A 26,601-nucleotide genomic window follows, 5' to 3' on the forward strand; every position below is an offset into this window, starting at 1 on the left:
AGAATGAGGCCCCAGTTCAGACCACAAGCCTGTTAGGTCAGAGTTTGGAACAAATGTGGCCAGAACTGTCCCTTCCCTTGCTTCCCACAGAGAAAGTGGCCAGGATGCCGGGAACAGCAGCAACCATCCTGTGACCCTGAAATGATGGGCATGAAGACATGCTGAGGATGGTAGAATGGGGAGGTAGAAGGAACCTCAGTCCCTCTTGGCCTTGTTGAGCAGTTTAATGACTTCCCAGGGAATGGAAGAACAACTTGACTATGATAAACATGAAGATGGTATAAAATGAACAAACTTTTAGGATTAGAAAAGGATCTAAAATCCACACCAAGGTATACAAGGCCCTGCTTGTTAGGCCCTATTCCACTTGCAGTGTCATCCCTGACCTCTGTCCCTCCACTCTGGCTTTTCTTCATATCCTTGAATGAGCCTTTTCCAACGTCAGGACCTCAGTTCCTGCTCTTCTGTATCCTGGAACCCTCTCCCCACTGCCCTTGATCTGGCTGTCCCTCCTTACTTTTCAGATATAAGTTGACATATCCACTCCACAGGGTGGCCTCCACCTAACATAGGCTCCTCAACTGCCCTGCCTCATGGCCTCCAACTGGATTACTCGTGGCATGTCTCATAATTCCTCGTTAGAGAGTTGCGTGTTTGTCTCCTTGTTTATTTATCTTCCCCACAGGACTGTGTGCACCACCTGGCCAGGTGTTTTTGTTCTCCCTATATCCTTGCACCCAACATTGTCTCGGACACCAAGACAACCTCAACACTTGTCTGTTAGATGAATGAATGAATAATGCATTATTTATTCATTCATCCATGATTCATTCACCCAAAAGATTGGTAAGAAACAAAGGGAAGCACGTTGTCAAAGGAAATAGACAAGAGTGGTTCTATCCAGAGTTTGGACTCTGGAGCATGATGCCCTGAGTTCCAATCCTGCTCTGCCACTTAATAGCTTAGTTTCTTAACCTCTCTGTGCCTCAGTTTCTTCATCTTTAAAATGGACATAATAACAGAACCTAATATGTACATATACATTTACTGTGTATATATTTGTGTATTCATACATGGCATGTGCCAACAATGCCATGTGCCATGTATGAATACACACATATATCCATAGTAAAACTATAAAGACACTCATAGATTGATTCCAAGTTCAGGCTAATGGCTTCCTTTGAGAGAATAAGAGGTACAGTCAAGCAGGGATATACATGGGGCTCTGGTTATATCTAGTTTTTCACTAAAAAAGTTGAAAGTGACCGTGGTGTTTTATTTCTTGTCACTCATGCGTTTTTCAGGCATCTCCTCTGTGTACCCCGCTCTGCTATGTGAATTCGGTAGCTCTGTCTAGTTTCCTGTCCCCCTCTCTGGCATGGTGGTGAGGAATGAGTCAGAATTTGGAGGCAGGCAGGCTTGGGTGTGAATCCTGAGGCTGCCGTTTCCTCAGTGAGCAAGGCTGTCCCCATCTTAGGGCTCCGGGCATAATCACAGCACTCTGGGGGCTGCTTTGAGGAGTCAGTGAGAGGAAAGCTTTTTGAACTGGGAAGGGCTTACAAATGTGATCTAATTCCACTGCTTGGTAATGTGGATTCAGAGGTGGCTATGTGGATGCTTCTAGGACCCCAGCAGTTAACACGAGCAGGTGAAGTTGTCAGGTTGTCGTGGACCATGTTGCGTAGTGGGGACTGTGATCTGGAGAGGGTGTGCCCTCTCTGTGGTGATGAGTGCTGGGGGAGAGAGGCATCTGGGCTCAGTATGGCCAGATCTGAGATCTGCTGATTGTTCAAAGGAAGCCAGCAGCCTGGATTTTTGTAGGAACATTTCTGTAGTTTTCACTCTCACAGGCCTATAGTTTTCACAGGCCTCACCAAGTACATGGTGGGCAGCGGCGGCCCAAAGCCACCTCCTTGAGACTCCCGAAGGGCACACAGCAGCTCACTCCTCAGCTGCGCCTCCACCGGTCCCAGATCCCGCCCCAGACCCCCCTGCAGTGCTGAGGTCCTCAGTCCTAACTTCTGTCCCACCCCCGCCTCCAGCGAAGGGGAGTGGGATTTCTACTGGTGTGATGTCAGCTGGCTTCGGGAGAACTTTGACCATACCTACATGGGCGAGCACGTGCGGATCAGTCACTTCCGGAACCACTACGAGGTGAGCCGAGTGGGCTTGGAGACTGGGCATGGCAGTGAGCAGCGGCTGGCTGGGGACACAGGGACGAGCATGGAGAAGTATAAGGGAATTGGGGCTACATGCCAGGTGTGGGGAATGTGCACTCGATCCATGATGAGCTAGTGTGAGGCAGCAGGGATCTCACACCTGAGGAACAGACTGCCTTGGGGAGGGGCTTGGGGTCATGGGCTAGTTGGCCTCCGGTGCAAGGGAGGAGCAAGCAGGATGCTTGAGGGATTATGTGATTTCAGGATGAGGCATGTTGAGCTGTTTGGAGTCTAGAGATGGGAAGGAAGAAATGGGAGGAACAAGACCACAAAGATAGGATGGGCGGGAGCGGGGGAACAAAGGTGGGAGATTTGAAAAGGTTAGTTTAGCTTAGCAGTTAGAACAAGAACTTTGGAGTCAGGCGCAGGTCAAACCCTGCCTGTGCTGCCTGTTATCTGGATAGCTCTGAGCTATCCAGCCTTTCTGACCTTCAGTTTCCCTGACTGCTTAGTCAGGATCATTATAGACTGGCAGACTCTCAGTCAAAGCTGCTCTTATTGTTCTTCTTGCCTTGCAGAGAATGGGTCTGCTGAGGGCCGCAGTTGGTGGGATGCTGGGGTTGGGAGGTGGACAGGGCAGTGAGCATGAGCGCCAGTGACCTGCTTGCCAATCTTGCTGCCCAGCTCACCCGCAAGAACTACATGGTGAAGAACCTGAAGCGGTTCCGGAAACAACTGGAGCGTGAGGCAGGAAAGCTGGAGGCAGCCAAGTGCGACTTCTTCCCCAAAACCTTTGAGATGCCCTGCGAGTATCACCTGTTTGTGGAGGAGTTTCGCAAAAACCCAGGCATCACCTGGATCATGAAGCCTGTGAGTGCCCAGTGCTGAGGCCTGGGGGTCGGGGCATCCTAGGCACTCGAGCAGGGCTCCTTCATTGGCACACGTCTGGACAGGACTCTGCCTGGGAATTCAGCCTTAGATGCGCCATCTGATTCTCCCTAAAGGGCTGACTACATCTCCTCTCTGCAGTCTGTGGACTCAGCACCTGTGACTGCCGGTACACAGTATACACTCAGTAAATGCATAGTAGATGCTCAGCAAATGCTCACTGGATAAACAAGTGAGCCTTAGGAGCCCAAGGCAGGGAACCCAGAGAAATCGCCTTCTGATTTGAATGGAAACAACGGCCAGGCCATGAGAAGGGCTTTGCTTGCATTGTCCGGGTTCTCATAATGGTCCTTGGGAGGAGGTATTACCTGCCCTGTTTTAAAGATGAGGAGCCTGAGATCTGTTTATTCAGGCATCCCACACATGCTCTTTGAGCACCTGCTATGTACCAGGCACAGAACTGGGTGGTGGGGAGATAGCTCTCAGGTAGAGGACACATGTGTGGTTACAGCTGTGGCAAGTGTTGATCAGGAGAATGGAGCCAGCCTCCAGCCCTTCAGCAGGCTTCTCTGAAGAAGTGAGAGATTGGGCTCTGAGGCCAAACCCTTTAGTTCAAATATTAGCTGTGCCACCTGCTAGCTATGTGACCTCAGGCAGATTACTTAACTTCTCCGTGTCCTGGTTTCCCCATCTGGAAAGTGAGAATCACTATAGCACCTATCGATTGCATAACGTTGTGGTGTGACTAAATGGGTTAACAAAACTACAGCATATCTTAGGTCCTCACTGAATGATAGTTGTTGTTGTAAGAATTAGTATTCAAAAACAAAAGGAAACAAATTTAAAGGAAAAGAATTGAGCTTTGATCTGAAGCATACAGAGGAGTCAGCCTGGAGAAGGGCGGCGGTAGGAGCAGTGCAAGAGGAGGGAACTGCAAGCACAAAGGCCTTGCATCTGGAGGGAGTCCTTGGGGGAATCAAGAAATTGAGGGGAGGGCAAGTGCGCCAGAGCTCCTGTCAACCCTTCAGCCCTTCGTCGTGCCAGGGCTGGGCTCTCAAAACGATGCCACCATAGCCTTGAATGGCATTATCAGAGCCCCTCAATATTTTCTGGATTTGGGAACATGCTGGGCCCCAGGAAAGGAGCTGGGGGTAGGGCAGGGAGGGGGCAGTCTTTCTTGTGGCTGAGGACAGGCTAGTGTTGGCTGACACAGATTTAGCTAATATCACAGGTACACAGCACTAGTGGTAAAGAACCCGCATGCCAGTGCAGGAGACACAGGTTCCATTCCTGGGTTGGGAAGGTCCCCTGGAGGAGGGCATGGCAACTCACACCAGTACTCTTGCCTGGAGAATCCCATGGACAGAGGAGCCTGGAGGGCTACAGCCTATGGGGTCACAAAGAGCCGGATATGGCTGAAGCGACACAGGTACACACACGTGAATAGAGGGGGAAACTGACAAAAAACAATGGATGCTCCCAAAGGGAACTGAGCCAGGATTTACTCAGGCCTCTTGATATGTGGCTGGAAGGCTCATCCCCCTCCCTGGGAGAAGGGAAGGCCAGCGAGAAGGGCTTGGAAGGGTGTTAAGCAGAAGAACACTGCAACCCACTGGGGCGGATCCCAGTTCCCAATATTATCTTCTCAGACACATGGTAATTTGTGCTAATTGGGAACAAGCGACTGCACATTAAGTTGATTCCTTTCCCAGCCCCCGGCCTTTGTTAGCAGCAGACACAACGACAGCTGTAATTAAGAGGAGGAATCTTGGCTTATGTTTGTGTGTGTGTGCGTGTGTGTGTGTGTGTGTGTGTGTGTGTGTCCTCTCTCCTGAATCGCTGAGGCTCCCTGTCTAGGGTGTGGGGCGTGGAGAGTGGGTGCTTCTAGTTAGAAGCCTGGGTTCTAATTCTGAGCTACCACTTACGAGCTGTGTGACCCTGAGCAGGTGACCCAACCCCTCTCAGTCCATTTCCTCATCTGTAAAATGGCCTTAATGGACACACCTGCCTTACAGGGTTATGAGATAATTCATTGAAGTTACATGGGTTGTAAACATGAATTGTATAAGCTGTATAAAGTGTTTCACACTTAGGTGCCCAATGATTAACCATTTTTATTGCTATTTCACAGGTCCAGGCAACACCATTTCTTCCCCCTGCCCCTGGGGAGCATTGGGTCCATGCTTCCCAAATTTGGATGTGCTCACAAATCCTTGGGGATCTGGTTAAAGTGCAGAGCCCCTCTCAGCAGGTCTGGATAAGACTTCAGAATCTGCATTGTTAACCACTCATGGTGATGCCACTGGGGCTGGTTCACAGACAACACTTTGAGTAATGAGACTGTAGAGAAGTAATTCTCACACGTGAGGATCCTCTGGAGAGTTGATTGAAGCACCCACTCTACTGGATTCAGTTAGGCCTGGTGTGGGGCCTGAGAATCTGCATTCCTAACAAATTCCCAAATGGGGCAGTTAGGACTTGCCAAGGAAATAGAACTATTAGGGTGTGTGTGTGTGTGTGTGTGTGTGTGTGTATAAGGAATTAGTTCATGCAATATTGTGGGGGCTGGTAAGTTTAAACTGTGGTGACAGAAAGCTCAGGCAGGATTTCTCTGTTACAGTCTTGCAGCAAAATTGTTCTTTTTCCAGAACCCTCGGGTTTTGCTCTTAAGTTCTCATCTGAATGAGTGAAGCTCACCCACATAATCCAGAATGATATTCCGTACTTAAAGTCTACTGATTGTAGATATTAATCGCATCTAAAAAATGTCTTCTTAGCAGCATCTAGACAAACGTCTGACCGAACAACTGGGCAGCATTGCCCAGCCAAGTTGACACATGAAATTAACCATCACACTGGGTTACAAGGGTGCTACTGGTCTGAGTGCCACACTCTGAGAACCAGTGGGCCGGATCATTAGTTCTGGGATCCTGTTGTTTGGATCCCTTTGGTGTGGAGAAATGTTAAAAAATAGGACACTGCCCTAAATTTGGAAATTAGAGGGAGAAAGCCCCTTGAATCCCTCTATTCTCACAAGGCCTGCCTTTGTGACCCAGCCAGTTGTCATCCACTCATATACCAGATTTTTCACATCGTTGCTGTGGCCAGGCCAGTTGGGGCAGTGACCAGCCTGCCTTTCCCTCCAGTGTCTCCTGTGCATGGTTCCCTGGGGCCTGCGAGCCTTCATCTTCCTCTTCAGTGGGGGCAGCGCAGGCTTGGAAGGAGAAGGTTGAACTGAGTCAAAAGGGAGCAGACAGTGTCATCCCCTTCATGTCACCCTACCACATCCACCTGCCAATGCAGAAGACACAAGAGATGTGGGTTCGATCCCTGGGTCGGGAAGATCCCCTGGAGGAGCGCATGGCAACCCACTCCAGTATTCTTGCCTGGAGAATCCCATGGACAAAGGAGGCTGGTGGGCTACAGTCCATGGAGTCACAAAGAATTGGGCATGACTCAGTGCACACATACAGGGATCTGTCTTCCCATCCCATCAGTCTAGTGTATAAATCACCTCAATCCAAACTTTTTTCCACCTAGGCATTCTCTCTCTCCCACCAGCCCAGGCCCTCTGGATTAACAAGGAAATAAACAGGACCCAGCTCATGGGAACCATGCTTGCTCTTTCAGCCTCCCTTGTGTGGCTGGGAGGGCAGATGCTAGCACTCAGGGCCCTGTCTGTCAGTGTGTCCACAGAGAGCCTTAGTGGTCTGACACTTCACTAAGGGCTGTGAGCATCTGGGGCAACCACTGGGCTCTTCTGGGCTTTGGGGGCCTCTGTCCAAACTACGGGATGGTAAAAATCGAGTTTTAACATTTTCTTATGTGGGTTTACCCCAGCCAGTGCTTCTCACACTTTTTCACTGAACTCTCCCAAGAGTTGGGTTGTTTGGGATGGCAGGTAACAGAAAACACCAACTCACAGAAGCTCAGACAGGAAGCAAGGGTTCTGAACTGTTCTCACGCCTTGTGTCTCTTTGGCATCTGGTGAAATGTGTGGACCCCATCACAGAACAGGGTTTTTAGAAGCCTGGCATAGAGTGTGTGTCTGACTGTAAAAGAAAGCAACTATGTTGTAAAACAGCTACCAACTGTGTTAGTCTGGGTCCTCTGAGAAATAGACGCCAAGACAAGATTCAACAGGCCAGAGTGTGGCCTGTGGGACAAGGCGGAGGGAGCCAGGAGAGGCTAGGGGTGCTGATACACCACCACGTCTGACCCCAGTGAGGGAGAGAGTGAAGGAAGGGTGGCCTGAGGGGAGCTCAGCGAGGCCTCAAGCCCAATTTGTTGTCAGAAGTCCCCTGTGTCCCAGGAGTGGGCCAGCCTTCGTGTCCCTGCATCCTCATCGCTGGCCTGGCCAGCAGGGCTGGTCTTCACCACAGCACTGCAGTCAGAGTCCTGTAGGCACTTCTCACTGGGCAGCCACAAACTATTAACACATTCCTCATGCTGCAGGAGTTTATGTGCTGTCCATTAACAATTAAAGAGAGTCTAGCAGCAGGCCCAATCGTTACAGTAATTTCAAAATTGTAACGAGTATAAACAGTATTTGGAGACGGTTGTAATGCGATATGAAAATAACTGTGATTTCTTTTGAGACCCAAGTCACAGGCCTGGCTAACACCGTTAGGATTTCATGCCTGCATTTATAGCGGAAGGTAACATGAAAATCTGGTCATGGGTTAATGAAAATAAAGATGAAACCTTTTCCTCATTCAAATTTACACACCCCAGGGAATTTCCTTTGATGATGGAAGGTCGAATCCAGGGGTGGTTCATTAGGCTGTTCTACGTTATCATCTACTCCCAGTTCAGTGGGCTGACTGCTCCTCTCAGTCACAACAAGGCTGCTGCAGCCCTAACTCACCCCCTCACATCTCCACCTGCCACGGGAATAAGGGAATACCCTGGTTTTGAGGCCTTTAGAGGAAGACACAAATTCCCAGAAGTCACCACAGCAGACTTCCCCTGGCATCCTGCCAGCTCACATCTGAAGCAATCACATGGCAGGGGCGTAGAACCACTCTGAGAGCTCAGACATCCCCATAGGGCGGGGCCACAGGGAAGAGGAGACCCAAATGGGGTTCCATTGGCAAGGAAAGAGAATGGTTGCTGGGGAGACCACCAACCACATCTGCAACACTCACTGAATATGACCCCTGATGAATGGCCCCCAGGGGCATGGCAGGGGGAGGGAGGGGGTGAAGGGCTATGAGTGGCTGCAGGTGATACAAAATCAAACTGGGTTCATTTTAATATTCCACTTGTACTGTTTTCCAGTCAATAACATGAAAGTGAAAGTGAAAGTCATTCAGTCATGTCCAACTCTTTGTGACCCCCATGGACTGTAGAGTTCATGGGATTCTCCAGGCCAGAATACTGGAGTGGGTAGCCTTTCCCTTCTCCAGGGGATCTTCCCAACCTAGGGGTTGAACCCAGGTCTCCCACATTGCAGGTGGATTTTTTACGAACTGAACCACAAGGGAAGCCCAATCAATAACATATATTTAAATAAAAATACTATAAAAATATTTTCTTCCCAATTCATCAGGTAACACTGATGCTCCCAGAAGTGACACCGTGTTTATCGCCTAATTCTGCATCAGTTCAGTTCAGTTCAGTCGCTCAGTCGTGTCTGACTCTTTGCGACCCCATGAATCGCAGCATGCCAGGCCTCCCTGTCCATCACCATCTCCCGGAGTTCACCCAGACTCACGTCCATCGAGTCCGTGATGCCATCCAGCCATTTCATCCTGGGTCGTCCCCTTCTCCTCCTGCCCCCAATCTCTCCCAACATCAGAGTCTTTTCCAATGAGTCAACTCTTCGCATGAGGTGGCCAAAGTACTGGAGCTTCAGCTTTAGCATCATTCCCTCCAAAGAAATCCCAGGGCTGATCTCCTTCAGAACGGACTGGGTTGGATCTCCCCTAAGTCCAAGGGACTCTCAAGTCTTCTCCAACACCACAGTTCAAAAGCATCAATTCTTCGGCACTCAGCCTTCTTCACAGTCAAACTCTCACATCCATACATGACCACAGGGAAAATCATAGCCTTGACTAGAATTCTGCATACTCCCTCACATTTTGCAGGAGCTGAGTGAGCCCTAGGCTTGTGAAACACAGGTTTAACCAGCCTGGATTTGTCACCTACAAGCTAGGCAACTTTGAGCAGAGGGCTTGGCCTCTCTGTTCCTTGGTTTCCTTGGCTGCAAAATGGGGATATTGCCTACATACAAGTTTTTTGAAACCCTTTAATGAGGACATGAGTGTGAAATCTGTGTGCCTGTTTCATCGCTGAGAAATATTAGCTGCTAACATTATCACTGTTGGGAACTGTTCCCCTAAATTTCGGTTTCCGTTGCTTCATTCCAAAACTCAGAGGCTTGAAACAACAGTCATCTCTGATGTAGCTCACGAGTCTTCAAGCTGGGCTTGTGGCTGCTCCAGCATTTATCAAGGCAGCTTTACTGAGGGCTGGAGAATTTACTGCCAAGCTGGCTCACTAACTCAGCTGGCAAGTTGGTACTGGCTGCTGGGCGGGAGCTCAGCCAGGGCTGAGGGCTGGAAGACTCAGTTGCCCTTCACATGGGCCTCTCCATTTGCCCTGAGCTTCCTCACAGCATGGTGGCTGGGTTCCCAGGGTGACCATCCTCCAAGAGAAAGCGTGTGGAAGTTGTGCTGCGTTTTATGACCCAGTATTGGAACTCACACAGGATTGCTTCTGCTGTACACAAAAACAGCTGAAACAGTCCTATAGGCTCACAGAGATTCAAGGAGAAGGGACAGCTATTTCTGCTCTTGACGGAAGGTGGAGGGTAATAAAGTTGTGGAAGACATATGGGACTGGGAATATCATGATTGCTTTTGAAAATGACAGTCCGGCAGGCTAGATATTAGATGATTTCCAGTCTCAACCACCCTGATAAATCACCATGCAGGAAGTTTATTCTCCACTCTTTAGGATTCTTCCCTTAGGAGGACATCTTCTGGAATAGGCATGTCAGTGACAGCTCTGTCCATCTCACATTGTATAAAGAGCTTCTCTTCAACCAGCTGGGCCATGCTCCAAGAAGATGAGAGCGAAATGAGAATCTGCACAGGCTGGGTGCATTTATGCTGGAGAAAAATGACTCTGGGTCACCTGCTCAGTGGCTGCAAATAATTAAAAGGGGCTGTTCTGGGGTCTAGGAGTCAGATTTGTTCTAGGAGGCCCTTGAGGCCAGTACCAGGCAGACAGACTTTAGCCCAACACAAATTAAGCTGTGAAAGTCCATGAGGTCTAGGTTATGGCTATAGCATAAAGCCAAGCACACCCAGTCCGTACCTTTTGGATGACTGCTTAATAGAGCTATCCTGCCATGGAATGGGCTATCTAGGGGTGGGGGAGGGTAGTGAGCTCCCTGGCCTTGTGAATGTGCAAGGTCCGGCAGGTGACCTGTGGAGGGATGTCACAGAGAGGGCAATGTCTTTGGTGCCTCCTGCTCTGCATGATATTAAAGATGCTCCCAACCCTGAGACTCTGAAGCTTTGAATTATCTATGCTGGGATTCAGTAAAGGCAGACTGACTTCAGTATTAGCTGAAGCAAAATCTAATTAGGAAGGCAAATTGATTTCCAAAAAAAGAATTGGATGATATGTTCCCAGGACTGTTAGAAATGGCTTTTTAATTGTCTGCTCCTTTGTATTATTCATGCAAGTGTGTGCCTTTGTGAACCAAGTCTCTCACTTTCCTCCCTACTTTCCTCCCTCCCTCCCGCCAGGCTTAACACCTTCTCTGTCCCAACCCCTTCAAGGCTGCGCTGGGCCAATCTTTGGGGACAGCTGGGAGGCCCACAAGGGAGTTGAAGACAGAGAAGTGCTGGGGAAGGGCCCCAGGTCCAGGGGCCCACAGGGAACCACATGGAGCTAAGAGCCAATCTTTCTGCCCTCACCCCCCACCTCAGGTAGCCCGGTCACAGGGGAAGGGCATCTTCCTCTTCCGGAGGCTGAAGGACATCATGGACTGGAAGAAGGTGAGCTTGCCTCTCCCTCTTCCTCCCCACACCCTCCTTTTCCCCCCTGCAGGGATCAGGGGCCCCTCCTCCTCACCCTCAATGCTCAGAAGGCTGGCAAAGGAGCTCTGCCCACAGGCCTGCCCATAGGTGCAGGGTCTCTGGAGCCAAATTGCCTGGGTTCAAATCCTGACCTTACCACTTCCTAGCTGTGTGAGCTTGGGCAAATTATTTCACTTCTTGGTGCCCCCAGTAAATCAGGATAGTAATAGTACCCGCTGAAGATACGATGAGTTAGTGTGTCTAAGAGAACAGTATGCTCTTTTCCTGGGCCTCTGACTCACCTGGCTGGGGGAGCTTGGCTAATTCTTCCTCCGGCTCCTGGACTAAACCTGAAGCAGCCCTCTCCCTGCCCCCCAACCCAAGCCTGTCTTGGTGCAGGAATCTGTATAATAGAAATGCTGGCCCCAACCCTGTCTCCAGCGTTCAGCAGCTCTGTGGTCTTGGGGAAAGTGCTGAACCCCTCTGAACCTGAAAGATGGTAATGGTGCAGGCTGGGTGACAGGAGCAGGAGGTCACAACCCGCATCTACTGTGCCGGCAGGCTCGCAGCAGGGGCACAATAAATGAATTGCCTCTCCTCACTGTGTGTCCCTGTTCCTCTCATGAAACTGTCAGGGCACCGCTGGGAAGAAGCTCACCAGCCTGGAGGCCCAGCCGGCCCGAAACACTGTCAACCCCTCTGGCAGCCATGTGAGTATAGGTGGGGGTGGCCCAGGACCCCAGAAAGAGAACTGGCTGCTTTGATGGAGAAGCAAATCTTCAGGGTGGGGGTAATGGTAGGTGTAGACAATTCTGCCCTTGGGCCCAGATGACCTCACCAAGCATGTGACATTTGCCCTGGGGCCTCGGTTTTTTCACAAGGTTACAGTGATGGGGAGACGATGGATGGGAAAGGGCTTTGTAGATGGTGAGGTAAAAAGGCCTGAATTGGGTTGGCTGCAAAGAATCAGCAGGAAGAGAAGGGAGAGGAGTGTCCTTGGAGGCCCGGGTGGTATTCCAGCAGCACCATCAATGGGACTTTCTCCAGGGGGGGTAATGGTGCACACTTGTGCTCTCTGATGTCCTGACCACTAGTGACATGTTAATATCCAGACAATGGAAATGAGGCTAGGGCAACTTGAAAGGCTGGACTTTTAACTTGTTTCCTCTTTGACTATGGTAAAATACACATAAAAGTTTTCAGTTTAACCTTATTTAAGTGTGCAATTCAATGGCATTAAGTTCATTCATAGGTTTGTGCAAACTGTGTTCCATTTCTGGAACTTTTTCATCTTCCCCCAGCTGAAACTTGTACCCATTAAACACTAACTCCCTTCTGCACCACCGCCCCCAACCCCTGAGAGCCACCTTCTTACTTTCTATCTCTAAGAATTTCACTACTCTCACCTCGTATAAGTGGAATCAGACAAGATTTGTCCTTTTAGGTCTGGCTTATTTCACTTAGCATGATGCCTCCAAGTTTCATCCATACTGTCACATGTAATATCATTTCCTTTTAATCAATTTAAATATAAGTGTACATAGCCACATGTGACTGGTAGCTGCTTTATTGGACAGCACAGATTTGGATGTTAAATGCCCAGGCTCTGGGCCCAGCCTGTGTGAGACCACTTCCCAGCTGTACCACCCATCAGCTGTGTGACCTTGGGCAAGTCACTCCCCCCTCTGTGCTTCAGTTTCTCATCTGTAAAATGGTGATAACATTAGTACTTTCCTGACAGGGTTGATTTAAGGATCAGACAATATACCCAAAGTAGAGTGCCTAACACAATGCCTCTTACACAGGAAATGCTCCCCCCAAAAAATGTTAATAACAATTATTGTTACAACTAGGACACAAGAAGTTCTGAAGACCAGAAAGATGAAATTCCTGTGGAGAACTATGTAGCTCAGCGTTACATCGAAAATCCCTACTTGATAGGAGGTGAGATGGCCGTCTCTGCTCCCTGCCCTTCTACAGGATGGTTGGTCAATTAGTCAGTCAACAAGCCTGGATCAGCAGCCAGTCATGGGCTCAGCTTGCCGCCAGGCATGATGGGATGCAAAGATGGAGCCCCATCCTGCAGGGTCTTGACCAAGAGGGGCCAGTGCTCTGAAGGGGCCCCATGGAATAGCATTAATATCACTTGCCTCCTCTCACTTCCTCAGGCATTGTCCTTCCTTGGGGACTTCTGTGGGTCTCTCCTCTGCCCCTCCCTCCCCCAGTGACCCCCATCCTCTTCATGACTTTAATCACCACCCAGATCCCGTGACTCCCAGATTTCTGTCTCCAGCTAAGACCTTGCCCCACACCACAGACCCTGATGTCCCACAGTCTGTGACATCCCCTTGCAAACATCTCTCTGCAGCTCGAACCCAACAAGACTAAAATCCAGCCTTGTCCTCCCCTTACCATCTGGCTCACCCCTCAGCCTCCCTACCTGGGGACAGAACTGTCCTCCCCCGACCAAGCCAGAAGGTGGAGACTATTCTGGAAACATCCCTCTCTTCTCTTCCCACATCTGGTTCTTCATCAAGCCTCCATGCAGCTCTTGAACCTGGCTGGCCAAGTCCAAACCCAGTTCTGGCCGCTGACCTCTCCTTCCTTACTGATGCCCACGGCTCTGGTCCCCTTTGCTCTGTTCCAAACAGTCACCAGAGGGGTCAGACACCCCTCAGTGGCTTCCCATGGTTGCTGGAACAAGACCCCAAAACTGCACATGACCTGGGCCCTGCTGACCTCATTGACCTCATCTCATGGCACTCTGCCCTTGGACCAAGCCCCCTTTGTCCCCTCTGAAACTCTGTTCAGGCAGCGCCTCCTGCCTGAAGGCCCGGCCCACTCTGGGCTAGGCAGGCACGTGGCACCTCCTGTGGTTTTAAGGGGATTCACATCGGCCTGTCCACTGCCATCTCCCCCAAACCTAGCTCAGTGCTGGATACACCATCGGTATTTGTTATGCCAATTAATTCTCCCCTTGCTTGACAGGCCGCAAGTTTGACCTGCGTGTCTACGTGCTGGTGATGTCGGTGAGTGACCAAGACAGGTGCTCTCCTCCAGGGGTAGGGGCAGGGCAGCTGGCCCAGGGGACAGAGCAGCCATTCTGGGGGCATCCATGTGAGCTGTCTGGTTTTACCTGCCTGGGAGACCCCAGGGGCTGGTCAACAGATCCGAGCTTCGCCATCTCAGAGGTCCCAGGATCTGGATCATCTCTGCCTTCCTTCTCTGTTCATTCAGTCATCCGTGGTAACCACAGCCAACATTTATTGAACACCTACTAAGTACCAGGCCCAGTATTTAGCAGATTTTCTTTCTTTCAGTCCTTCTAATTAACCAGGGAGGTAGGTTCTTTTGTTTGCTTCATTTTACAGATAAGGAGATAGATCAGACAGGTTGAGCAACTTGCTCAAGGTCACACAGCTGTGAGTGGCAGAGCAGGGATTCGGATCCTGACAACCGACTCTCTTAACCAAACAGCTGCTGTACTCCTTCCAGCCATGCACTCAACAAACACTTAAACCTTCATGGTACAATATGCTGGGCACAGGATATCAGAGTGTCTAAGACAGGCTCAGCCTGGACCTGCCCTCCTGGAGCTCACCGTCTGGTGGGTGTCACATGTGGTGGTGGAGCAGAGGAAAGGCCCATTAATTTTGTTCCCTTCTGCATCTCTCCATACCCACTCTTACCCCCAGGAAGGCAGGGATCGAATCAGAGAAGGCTGATGTTTGAGCAGATTCTTGCAGGATGGGCAGAGCATTTCAGGTGGAGGAAACAGCAGATGCAAAAGCCAGGAGGTGTGAAAGTGCTGGAACTGATCCTCCTTCCCTTTTCTCTCTCTCCATTCCCACCTCCCCCATAGTACATCCCACTGCGGGCCTGGCTGTACCGGGATGGCTTCGCCCGATTCTCCAACACCCGCTTCACACTGAACAGCATTGATGACCAGTGTATCCTAGGATTCCCCGACCCGCCCCCAGCATCCTCCAGGCACCCTGCCCTTCCCGTCTTCTGGCTGGTCCTGAGATAACTTATTCATTCCATAGATGTCAAACTCCAATCAGGGCATTTTGTTCACAGCAGTGAACAAAACAGCCCTGGTCCCTTCCCTCAGGGAACTTACAGTCTTGAGGGGGTGGGGGATCCCCCAGTGACCTGAGGGAAACAGTCCTGCTATGCTCATAGCAACTCACCCCAAGCATCCTTGCTTGATCGTCATTTCACATTGATTTGATTCATAGGATTGGACTTGTTGAGCCCCTTTGGAAAATGTTCACATCCCTTTATGTGCCTAGTCACTAACTCACTCATTCGCTTGAATACAGTGCCTTTTCCACCAAATTGGCAGATACGAAAAGTTTGATAACATGCTGTATTGGCGAGGCTAGGGGAGTATTTGCATTGCTGGTGGAGTGTCAACTGTACAACTGCTTAGGCTGCAATCTGGCAAATCTCGATCAAAAACAAATGCACAGACCCAGCAATTCCCTTCTGGGAGTTTATCCTCCAGGTACACTCACTATATAGGACAGGAAAAGAGAGCTTTAAACATTTTCCACGGCATAGCCTTGTTGTGAGAGCAAAAAATAATAATAGGAAATAACTGAATGAATGGCTCATTTACACAACAGAATACTATCCAGCTAGTAAAAAGGAACCGGGGGAGGTGCCTTAGGTACTGATGAAATAATCTCCAAGATGTATTATTCATTGGAAAAAAACTAAGTGTAGAACTCTGTGGAAAGGATGCTCCCATTCATGTTAAAACGTATATCTCTGTATATATATTTATCTGTGCATAGACATCTCTGGAAGGATAGACAAGAAACTAGAAACAGAATTTGACTTGGAGGAAAAATGAATGGGAGGGGACAGGTTTGGGGTTAGGGGAAGGAGATATTCCTTATATACTATACTTTTGACTTTTGAACTATGTGAGTGTATTATCTGGTCAAAATAAAAAGAGCAAACATTGTTTTTAGACATGAGCATCAGAGGAAAAGGGGTAAATGATCTAGAAATAAATATTTAGGAGATAAACCAGCAGAACTAGATTACCTTCATGTGGGAGAGGTGGAAGTAGCAAGTGATGCTGCCAAGCTTCTGGCTTGGGCGATCCAGCTAATGCTTTTAGCCAATTCACATTGCTCTGCCTTAATCTCATCATTCAATTAAGTGTCTGTCCAAGGTAATACATTTGCATTCCCTGAATGTCAGAAGGGCTTAGGCCTCCCTGAGTATTATCTACAATTTGTTTCTTTCTGTTTAGCCAACTTCAGCATTTCCAGTAGGTCTTATTTTGTGATTCTAACAAGAATTTGTCATATGCAACTCATTGCATTTATTTTAGTTTCTTTTTTTGCCACCTCATTTCTTACGAAGGTTAGATGAGGGACTTCCCTGGGTCATCCAGTGGTTAAGACTCCATGCTTCCACTGTGGAGGGCGCAGGTTTGATTCCAGGGAACTAAGATCGCACATGCCATGTGGCCAAGGAAAAATAACCTAAAAATGAATAAAGTTAAACGATACATGTAAAGCATTTAGACAGTGCCTAACCCAGAGTGACTACTCAGTACACATTATTGGTCCTCCTGCCCTCATTTTAAAATGTTTATCTTTAGGCACCATAGAGCCTTATTAAATTGAGGACTCTCCCACGGCTAGTTTCTGTTTAACAAGCCTTTGCTGTTTTCACAGTGAGTGAATACACATAATTTTCATCCCTTTGTTTGATTGTTTTTAATTTTTAAATATTGAAATATTTAAATTACATAGAAAACTGCAGGAAAGGCTGTAACAGAAATCTATGCATCTACCATCCAGATTTAGCAGTTATTAATATTTTACCTTATTTGCTTCAGATATTACACACCAACTTTTAAAATAATAAAGCAACTATGGATTGCAAAATAATAATATTAATATATAAAATTATTTAGCTGACTGTAAATAAATATACATATTTTATATATATAACTTACACACAATTATTCAAATACATAAATCAGTTACACATACTCAAAATGAAAAAATATTCACCTCAACACTAATAGTAAACAAGCAGAAACAGCTTAATCCACCATAGAGGGATGGTGAAATGAATGATAAAGCATTTCCATGATCCTGTGTAGCTGCTGAATACAGTGAGGTGACTGAAATATTATGGAAAGGTAACTACAGGAATTCCCTAGTGGTCCAGTGTTTAAGACTCAGTGCTTTCACTGCTGATGACCGGAGTTCGATCCCTGATAGGGGAACTAATATCCCACAAGCATCCCACAAGCCATGCAGTGAGGCCAGGTGAAAAAAAAAAGGTGTCTATGATAGAATGTGAGGTGGAAACAACATGTGCGTGTAGAACTGGGCTCTGTTTACAATCCCATTTTTTGCTTTTACTTTTCCATTTAGAAGAAAATATGAAAGGAGGTTCGCAAATCTATTAACTTTAAAAAATTTAGAAGATTAAAATCAGGTCTGCTGCTGCTGCTGCTGCTGCTAAGTCACTTCAGTCGTGTCCGACTCTGTGTGACCCCATAGACGGCAGCCCACCAGGCTCCCCCGTCCCTGGGATTCAGGTCAAGAAACATGTATTTTTAACTTTAACATTTCTTTATATTATGAACTATTCTTGCAACTGATATGCATTAATTTAATAATAAAGATAATAAAACATTTAAAGGATATAGTCTTCATAATAAAAGTATAGCTCTTTGAAGACAAATCAGAAAATCCAGGAGAAATGTACAAAAAGGAGGAGGGAGGAAGAGAAACCTTTTCTAGTCACACTAGAAATAACCTTTTTGATGTATCACCTCTGAAATTTTTGTTGTTGCTTACCCTTTTATATATGACTGATCCTGTAAGGGGAAGGTCACTGACTGAAACCACCCACCCTGGCTTGGCGCTATAGTAACCATTTGGAGGTCCTGGTGAGGAACACAGAACTTATAAGCCACACCCAACCGGAAGAGTTCAGGAAAGATCACAAGGAGACCCCACATGTCCAACCACCTCCCCGAATCCTCACTGGCACCCATCTTAGCTGAACAAGGTGTTCACCACCAGGAAGGACTCTGAGTCAGAATGATTGGCTAAAGACGACCCATCACCATAAAACCCGAGACTGGGAGCCACGTGGCAGAGCAGTTCTCCTGGGTTCCCTTACCCTACTGCTCTCTTCCCCGGTGCCCTTTCCCAATAAAATCTCTTGCCTTGTTAGCACGTGTCTCCTTGGACAATTCATTTCCAAGTGTTAGACAAGAGCTCAGTGTTGGGCCCTGGAAGGGGTCCTCCTTCCTGCAACAATCCCACTAGATAAGTATAACCTTTTTTTCATTGAACATTATTTAAGTATTTTCCTTATAGACATTTTTTATTAGTTACAAAATATTCCACTGAGTAGACTCACTGGTTTACTAATCCTATTGTACTTGCTGCAGACATTTGGGAAATTGTCAGTTTCTTACCAGAGAAGGCAATGGCAACCCACTCCAGTACTCTTGCCTGGAAAATCCCACGGACGGAGGAGCCTGGTAGGCTGCAGTCCATGGGGTCGCTAAATTGGACACGACTGAGTGACTTCACTTTCACTTTTCACTTTCATGCATTGGAGAAGGAATGGCAACCCACTCTAGTGTTCTTGCCTGGAGAGTCCCAGGGACAGGGGAGCCTGGTGGGCTGCCATCTATGGGGTCACACAGAGTCAGACACGACTGAAGCAACTTAGCAGCAGCAGCAGCAGTTTTTTCCTATAATGACAGACAATGCTGTAAAGAAACATTTTTTTTCATAAATCTTTTACTATATTAAAATTTTTTCCTTTATATGGCCTCACAGAGGTGTAACTACTGGGTCAAGGGAATCAGCCAGATTGTTTTCCAGATTTCCTCATATTTTTACCCTCCCATTGACAGGGCCCATTTAGCCCCAGCTCCCCAGCACTGGGGACAATTAAACTGATTACAAAACACATTTCCTAAACAATTGTCACATCTAAGTGAAGCGTATATGGGCATTCATTATACCATTCTTGCGAGTATTCTGTAAGTTTTGAGTTTTTCTTTCCAAATAAAAAGGTTTTTTAAAAAATATAACTGATTTGCTGGGGAAGCAGATTTTTGCGTTAGAATTTGCATCTCTTCCAATTTGCATTTCCCCCCATTTACATTCCTTTAAAATTGTGTATCGTTTACTACTAGAAACTTTGGGCACTTTCCCAGATGGCCCTTTACCAGTTTTTTGTTTGTTTGTTTGTTTTAATATCCTTTATCTATTTATCTATGAGGGTCATAAAATTTTTTTGTTAACAATTTATGTGTGATTTTCACGCAGAAAAACATTAGCCTGTCATCTTTGTTACAAATCTTTTCTCTAGCCGTGCTTGCCCGTGATTTTTGCCTTTTCAGTCTGATTGATTTCCGTTTCACATAGTTGACTATATTCACTGATATCCTCTGTGATTTCTATTGTTGCTAAGCTAAGAAAAGATCTTCCCCTTGAAAGATTTCACAGCTACTCACTCAGCTCTGTTTCTTTATGGATTGCTTCAGTTGTTTGCTTGCTCTTCACCATTTAGCTCGTTGGTTCATTAGAACCTGGTTTCAGGTGCATTGGAGAGAGGAGGCTGGGGAATCAGCTGACCCATACTCCTCCTGTAGCCTCTGCTCTGGGAAACTAGGAAAGTCCCTGGTTTCTCCTTCCTGAGGGTAGGAGCAGTGTGCCGAGAAACGTGAGTGCTTCTTCCAACAAAAGAGAGCAATTCCGCCCCCCCACCCCTTAAAACCAGTAACTCACTTTGCCTGAACATCCTCTTTTTCCACTTTTTAAATAATAACTTTATTGCGGTATGTTCACATACCACACAGGTCACCCAGTTAAATCATACAACTCAGTACTTCTTAGCATCTTCACACAAGCATCACCACTGTCGATTTTAGAACAGTTTCACCATCCCCCAAATCAGCTTTTCTAGGGCTTCCCTGATAGCTCAGCTGGTAAAGAATCTGCCTGCAATGAAGGAGACCCTGGTTTGATTCCTGGGTTGGGAAGATCCCCTAGAGAAGGGATAGGCTACCCAGTCCAGTATTCTTGGGCTTCCCTTGTGGCTTAGCTGGTAAAGAATCTGCCTGCAATGCGGGAGGCCTGGGTTCAATTCCTGGGTTGGGAAGATCCCCTGGAGAAGGGAAAGGCTACCCATTCCATTATTCTGTCCTATACAGGCCATGGATCCCAAAGAGTTGGACACGACTGAGTGACTTTCACTCACTCCAAAAGAAACCCAGTACTCATTATCTGTCATTTCCCACTTCCCTACAACCCCTCTTCCCAGCCCTATGCAACCACGTTCATCTCTACGCATTTGTCTTTTTCAGACCTTTCATGTAAACAGATTCATAAAATACGTGGCCTTTTGTATCTTACTTTTTTTTGGCTGTGTTGCATGACTTGTGAGATCCTACTTCCCTGACCAGGGATCGAACCGAGCCCCAGGCAGTGGAAGCATGGAGTCCTAACTGCTGGACCTCAACGGAAGTCCTCTTAACTTCTTGTATTAAGCTCAATGTTTTCAATGTTCATCATGTTGTACCATGTAGCAGTAGCTTTTTTCATCTTTTTTGTCTCCACTTTTTGGCTATTATTAATAATACTTCTGTGAACATTTCTGCACAAGTTTTTGTTTGGACATATGTTTTTATTTCTCTTGCGTATATACTAGGTGTTGAGTTGCTAGTCACATGGTAATTCTGTATTTAACCTTTTGAACAATTATTAGACTATTTTCCAAAGCATTGCACAATTTTACATTCCCACCAACATGGTAGGAGGGTTCCAATTGCTCCACATCCTCGCCAACACTTGTTATTATCTGTCCTTTTAAATTACAACCACCCTAGTGGATGTGAAGTGGTTTTGATGTGCATTTCTTTGATGACTAATAATTGTTATTCAAGAGCTTCTGGGCCATTTGCAAATCTTTGCAGAGATTTCTACTCAGAGTCTTTGCGCAGCTTCTCATTGGATTGTCTCTGTTATTGTTGAGGTGTAAGTTTCTAGATGTATTTTCAATACTGCTCCCTTATCAGATACATGATTTACAAATATTTTCCCCCATTCTGTGGGTTGTCATTTTTCTTTTAAGGACTATTTTTTAGAGCAGTTTTAGGTTCACAGCAAAATTGAGAGGAAGGTAGAGATTCCCCATAGACCGCCTGCCCCAACCTGTGCACGGACTCCCCCATTATCAACACCACTCACCAGAGTGCTACATTTGCTACAGTTGATGACCCTGGGTTGACACATCACAATGACCCCATATCCATAGTTTATATTAAAGTTGTACATTCTTTGGGTTTAGACAAATGTATAATGGCATGTGTCCATCATTACTGTATCATACAGAGTATTTTCACTGCCCTAAAAATCCTCTGTGCACTTCCTCTTCATTTTCTTTATAGTGTCCTTTGAAACATAAAATTTTCTAATTTTGATCAAGTCCAATTTATCTACTTTTTGTCATCTGTGTTTTTGCTGTCCCATCTAAGAAGCTCTGCCTAACCCCAAGTCACAGTGACTTATTCTTAAATTTTATTCTAAGAGTTTTATAATTTTGGCTCTTATATTTAGGTCTGTGGTCTGTTTGGAGTGAATTTTTGCCTGTGGTATGGTAACTTCATTCTTTCACACACTGATATCCAGGCATCCTCACCCCATTTGTTGGAAAGATGATGGTTGAAGTGAAGTGAAGTGAAAGTTGCTCAGTCATGTCTGACTCTTTGCAACCCCATGGACTATACAGTCCATGGAATCTTCCAGGCCAGAATACTGAAGTGGGTAGCCTTTTCCTTCTCCAGGGGATTGTCCCAACCCAGGGACCGAACCCAGGTCTCCCACATTGCAGGCAGATTCTTTACCAGCTGAGCCACAAGGGAAGCCCAAGAATACTGGAGTGGGTAGCCTATCCCTTCTCCAGGGGATCTTCCCAACCCAGGAATCGAACCGGAGTCTCCTGCAATGCAGGAGGATTCTTTACCAACTGAGCTACTAGGGAAGCCCAAGATGATGCTTGCCCTCACTTAATTGCCTTGGCGCCCTTTTCAAAAATCAATTGACCAAAAATGTAAGGGTTCTCTTCTTATTTAGTGGTTTGTTATGTGCTTATTCTTTTGAAATTAAGGCAGAAAAACTCTCAGACAAGTGTGACCAAAAAGTCTCTGAAGAGTTATAAAGAAGGTGCTAGAGGGGATACCCACCTCCTCTGGAGAGGCTACAATCCTGCCGGATGTGCCACAAACGAGGAGAAACATACGTGTTAGGGGAGTCAGACTTGGATCAGTGACCTGGAGGCTCTACCTCCCCATCTGTGAATGGTCCAATGTTACCGACCAAGGTTGTCGGCCACCTCTATCAATAGAAATTGATCAGAGGCAAGAAACACAGGAAGGTTTTATTGGGGTCCCTGCTGCAGCAGAGGGGAACAAGAACAAATAACAGGTTCCCTTGCTAGCTGGGCTCACCGAGGTGTGAGGAGTTGGTTATTGCTATGGGGTGAGGGTAGGGGTGTGTCCAGGGGTCAAGCTGGAAGCTTGGCATAGGTGGTTTGCCCACCCTTTTGGTGGTGCTGTGTGCAGTACTCTGCTTTTGCTCCTGACTTCCTGCTTTTGCTCCCCACCCTTCAGAAGTGGAAGTAGGGCTCTTTGGTCTCTTTGTGTCTTGTTGTCCATAATTTTCCCCAGTTGCACATGCACGCAGTTCTTTTTAGTCCCTTATAGTTTCTTTGTATTTTTGCTTGAGGAGGAGATGTTTGTCCAGGTGAAAGCACTGCAGCAAAGGGTCCTGGTCCTAGGACCCCGCCTGTTTTACCAAGTCCAGGAGAAAGTTATGTTTTACCTCTTCGTGAGGTTTTGGGTTCCATCCTACTTAGTTATGTGGGGGAGGATGGGGTATGCTGAATGGCTGTCTCTCTGAGCCTTTCTATGAGATGGGAGTGATTTGGGGAAAGGAGATGATGCGTGTGAATATGCTCTATAAGCTTTGAAATGTTGCTGACGTTACCGGAGGTGACAATACCGGTGATGGTGACGACACCAAAAGGCAGACTCTCAGGTTTGGGACTTCAAAGGCAGCCATCTTGACCCCATCCCAAAGCTGGGTCATTTCTCCAATATTCCCACAAAGCAGCCACCCAGTCTGAGCCTCTCTAGTGACAGAGAGCTCAGAATCCTAAGAAGGCTGTTCTGTATTTGGTGTCTCTACTTGTTAGAAAGGGTTCTCTCCTCTAGAGTGGGACAATCCTAACTAATCTAATAATATCAGCCATGCCAGCACTGTACACAGCATCTCATCTGATCCTTCAGATAACCCTGGGAGGTCAACATACTACTAGGCAACGGCATTTAATAAGGGGGGAAACAGGCTCAGAGAGGTTAAGTGGCTTGCTCAGGAGCCCACAACCAGTAAAGATAGATGCAGGCATGATTTGGACCTGAGTCCATCTGACTTCAAAACCCACACACCTGAGCTCTGGGCTGTTTGGTAGCCTTCCCTCAGAGATTCCCAAGCAAGGGTCTCAGTTTGGTCCCTGGGGGCTGCCCTTCTTATCCACACTGGCCCTTGACCACTGACCTCTGCCAGACGTTCACCTCACCAATGTCGCTGTGCAAAAGACGTCTCCCGACTACCACCCGAAGAAGGTGAGGAAGCTGGGCTTCTGCCCTCGGATGTGGCCTCTGGGACTGGGGTGGGGTGGGGTGGTGAGGAGGGAGAGCCCAGGAGAGTTCTCCAGAGAGGTCAGGTCACTGCCTGTTTTCAGGGCCCAGGGTAAGCGTATACATGGAGGCCCACAGATCCCATGTTTAAATGTTTAAGAGTTACACATCAAACCAGTACACCCTTTAACGATTTGTGTTGTGTCGTCCTACCTTGACAGATATATCATCTATCTATCTACTACCTACCTAATAACCTGCCAGAAGACCAGGTTCATATTTAGCATACTCAGACTTCTCAGAGTTAAGAGCCAGAACAGACGAATACAGGAGGAGCTGGTCCCCAGCTCTCCATCACCCTGTGGGGGCCTCCTGCAAACATGCACACACCCAAAACAGCAAGCTGTGGGTGACTCCCTGGGTCTTGGGGTACCCATGTGGTCAGTGCAATCTGTCCTCCAAGGGCAGGCCCAGGGAAGAGGCCAGTGCAGGGCATTTGGGCAGAGACTTCTGGGGTGGCGGATAGCAGGCGGTGCTCTAGAAAGAGAGGCCCAGGCTCTGGGTGGGCCACACCTCCTTGGGAGTCCAAATTCTCTGCCCTGTAAGGGTTCTGCTCATCACAGGACTCAGGGCTGGCTCCCCTTGTCCAAGACTAAGGTCTGTGCTAATGGTGAATGGCCGTCCGGGCTGGCCAGGTCTTGGCTGATTAAAGTTTCCTCTCTCAACCTGGTGGTGGGGCCCAGGGCTGCAAGTGGATGCTGCAACGCTTCCGGCAGTACCTGGCGTCCAAGCACGGGCCTGAGGCAGTAGAGAGGCTTTTCAGCGACATGGACAACATCTTCATCAGAAGCCTGCAGAGCGTGCAGAAGGTGATTATCAGCGACAAGCACTGCTTTGAGCTGTATGGCTATGACATCCTCATAGATCAGGACCTCAAGCCGTAAGTGGATGGGCTGGTGGCCCGGAGAGCGTGGGGGTTGCGGGGGAGGGGGGATGTTTTACACACTCTGCACCTAGACTGCCTGGCTTTAAGCTCAGCTCTGCAACTTCCTAGCTGGGCATGCTTCCCTTCTCTGAGCCTTGGCTTGCCTGTCTGTAAAATGGTCACTGTGCAGAGAGGAATGTTATGAGGAAGAAATGAGCCCCATGCTCGACATTGTGGCCTTTCCCCAAGCATCTGCTGAGTCAGCGATCCTCCCCTCCCATCAGGCAAGAAACTTCCCCTCTGTGAATCCTGGTGCTTTGAGGATACAAAGGGCTGGGCAAGGGAGTTACCATGTCAATTCCCAGAATTGTTACCATGTCAATTCCCAGAATTTTGTGCCTTCCTACAGTGCTCACGAGGAGGTTGAACACACCTGAGCTGTCAGGGAACACACTGATGGCCTTTGGGTGATACAACAGGGCACAGAAGCCCAGTGGGGTTGTCCAGGCAGCTTGAGGTCATGCAGTAAGTCCAGGGCTGAGCTGGGCCCAGAGTCCATGTTCCTGGACTGAGCAGCTTCCACCAGCACTATGGCTCCTGGACCCAGCCCTCTCCCCAGGGTCACTGTATCGCTCTTGGGGGCTTTTCTGAGCCAGGAGTAGAAGCCCTAGAGCAAGACCTAAGTCAGGCCCAAGTTCAAGAGAAACCAGGGCCAGGCACCAGTGGGTCTCTCTCCTTTGCCTTCTGGGATACAAGCTGTGCTACAGGCATTAACGTGGACACCGATGGGGGAAATGAGCTTAGGAGGAGACAGTAGATAGGAAAAGGGGCCCCCAGTCTCTCACTGACCTGCTGGGTGAGCCCTCCTCCCTCTGTGCCCCAGATTCCTGTCTGTCAACTAACAGCGCTGCAGAAAACCAGAGGTCACAGGCTGGAACCCCTTGGGCTGCAGACACTTTGAGTTTGACCTTCAGAATGTTTTTTTTCATTGGGTTGATTTTCATCGACCATCTCCCAAAACTGGAAGATGTTTGCACAAACATAGGGATGTTTTGGAAGAGTCAGAGGGTCTTAGAATTCTGGGTTCATATGCGCACAGGGCAACACTCTGCTTGAGCTGCCAGAGCCACCCCTTCAGAGGTGGAACGCTCTTCCCAGGCCACCACAGGCCTACCCCTCCTTGCCACTCCCGACCCTCCTGACTTGGCAGGCTGGTTACCATCTTTTAAAAACCATCTTTTATTTAATACTTTTATTGATTTATTTGGCTGCATCTGCGCTTCATTGCAGCATACGGGCTAGTGGCCCCTATGCATGTGGGATCTTGTTTTTTTTAATTGGCCAGTAACATTTTAACATATTTTTCAACATCAAGTTTTCACAGATAATACACATTTTTAAACTTTTAGTACTAGACAAAAAAATTCCCAAATTTGAAAAGTCCAAATATCAGTGTTTGAAAAAAGGTATTAAGAATGCATGTGGGATCTTAATTCCCCCACTAGGGATTGAACCCATGTCCCTTGCATTAGAAGGTGGATTCTTAACCACTGGACTACGAGGGAAGTCCCCTGGTTACCATTTATAGACAAATGTTCACTAGGAAAGTTTCTCTCATACTCCAGCTCTTTCGAAAGAAGCCAAAGGAGTAATAGTCACGAGGTCATAAAATTGTTCTTACCCCCACCAGCTTGTTTCATTTGTTACCCCCTGGACCCTGTGGGGGTTTCAAGTGTGTGACAGTTTTCAGAAGTTTTAGTCCCTGAAACCTTTCTTCAGATCGAAACGTAGAGACAGCAGCGCTGGTTGAATTGAGGGTGGGGCCCAGGCACCTCATCTAGTCTCTCGTGAAATTCCAGGGACCAGGCAGCCTTAAGATTTTCCATC

The 26,601-nt window shown here is 47.7% G+C and overlaps 1 protein-coding gene across 1 annotated transcript in view; it reads left to right on the top strand.

The window, feature by feature from the left end:
• Positions 1 to 26,601, top strand: part of TTLL9 (tubulin tyrosine ligase like 9) — a 58,672-nt gene that overhangs the window by 26,227 nt on the left and 5,844 nt on the right. The window contains exons 4-12 of the mRNA XM_068986805.1: positions 2,046 to 2,157; positions 2,847 to 3,032; positions 10,994 to 11,062; positions 11,719 to 11,793; positions 12,937 to 13,027; positions 14,072 to 14,112; positions 14,946 to 15,033; positions 23,716 to 23,774; positions 24,533 to 24,729. Of these exons, the coding sequence (XP_068842906.1) occupies positions 2,046 to 2,157; positions 2,847 to 3,032; positions 10,994 to 11,062; positions 11,719 to 11,793; positions 12,937 to 13,027; positions 14,072 to 14,112; positions 14,946 to 15,033; positions 23,716 to 23,774; positions 24,533 to 24,729 (918 nt within the window). The remainder of the gene's footprint in view (positions 1 to 2,045; positions 2,158 to 2,846; positions 3,033 to 10,993; positions 11,063 to 11,718; positions 11,794 to 12,936; positions 13,028 to 14,071; positions 14,113 to 14,945; positions 15,034 to 23,715; positions 23,775 to 24,532; positions 24,730 to 26,601) is intronic.

This window comes from Capricornis sumatraensis, chromosome 15 (genome assembly GCF_032405125.1).
Source record: "Capricornis sumatraensis isolate serow.1 chromosome 15, serow.2, whole genome shotgun sequence".
In the NCBI taxonomy this organism is placed as follows: Eukaryota; Metazoa; Chordata; class Mammalia; order Artiodactyla; family Bovidae; genus Capricornis; species Capricornis sumatraensis.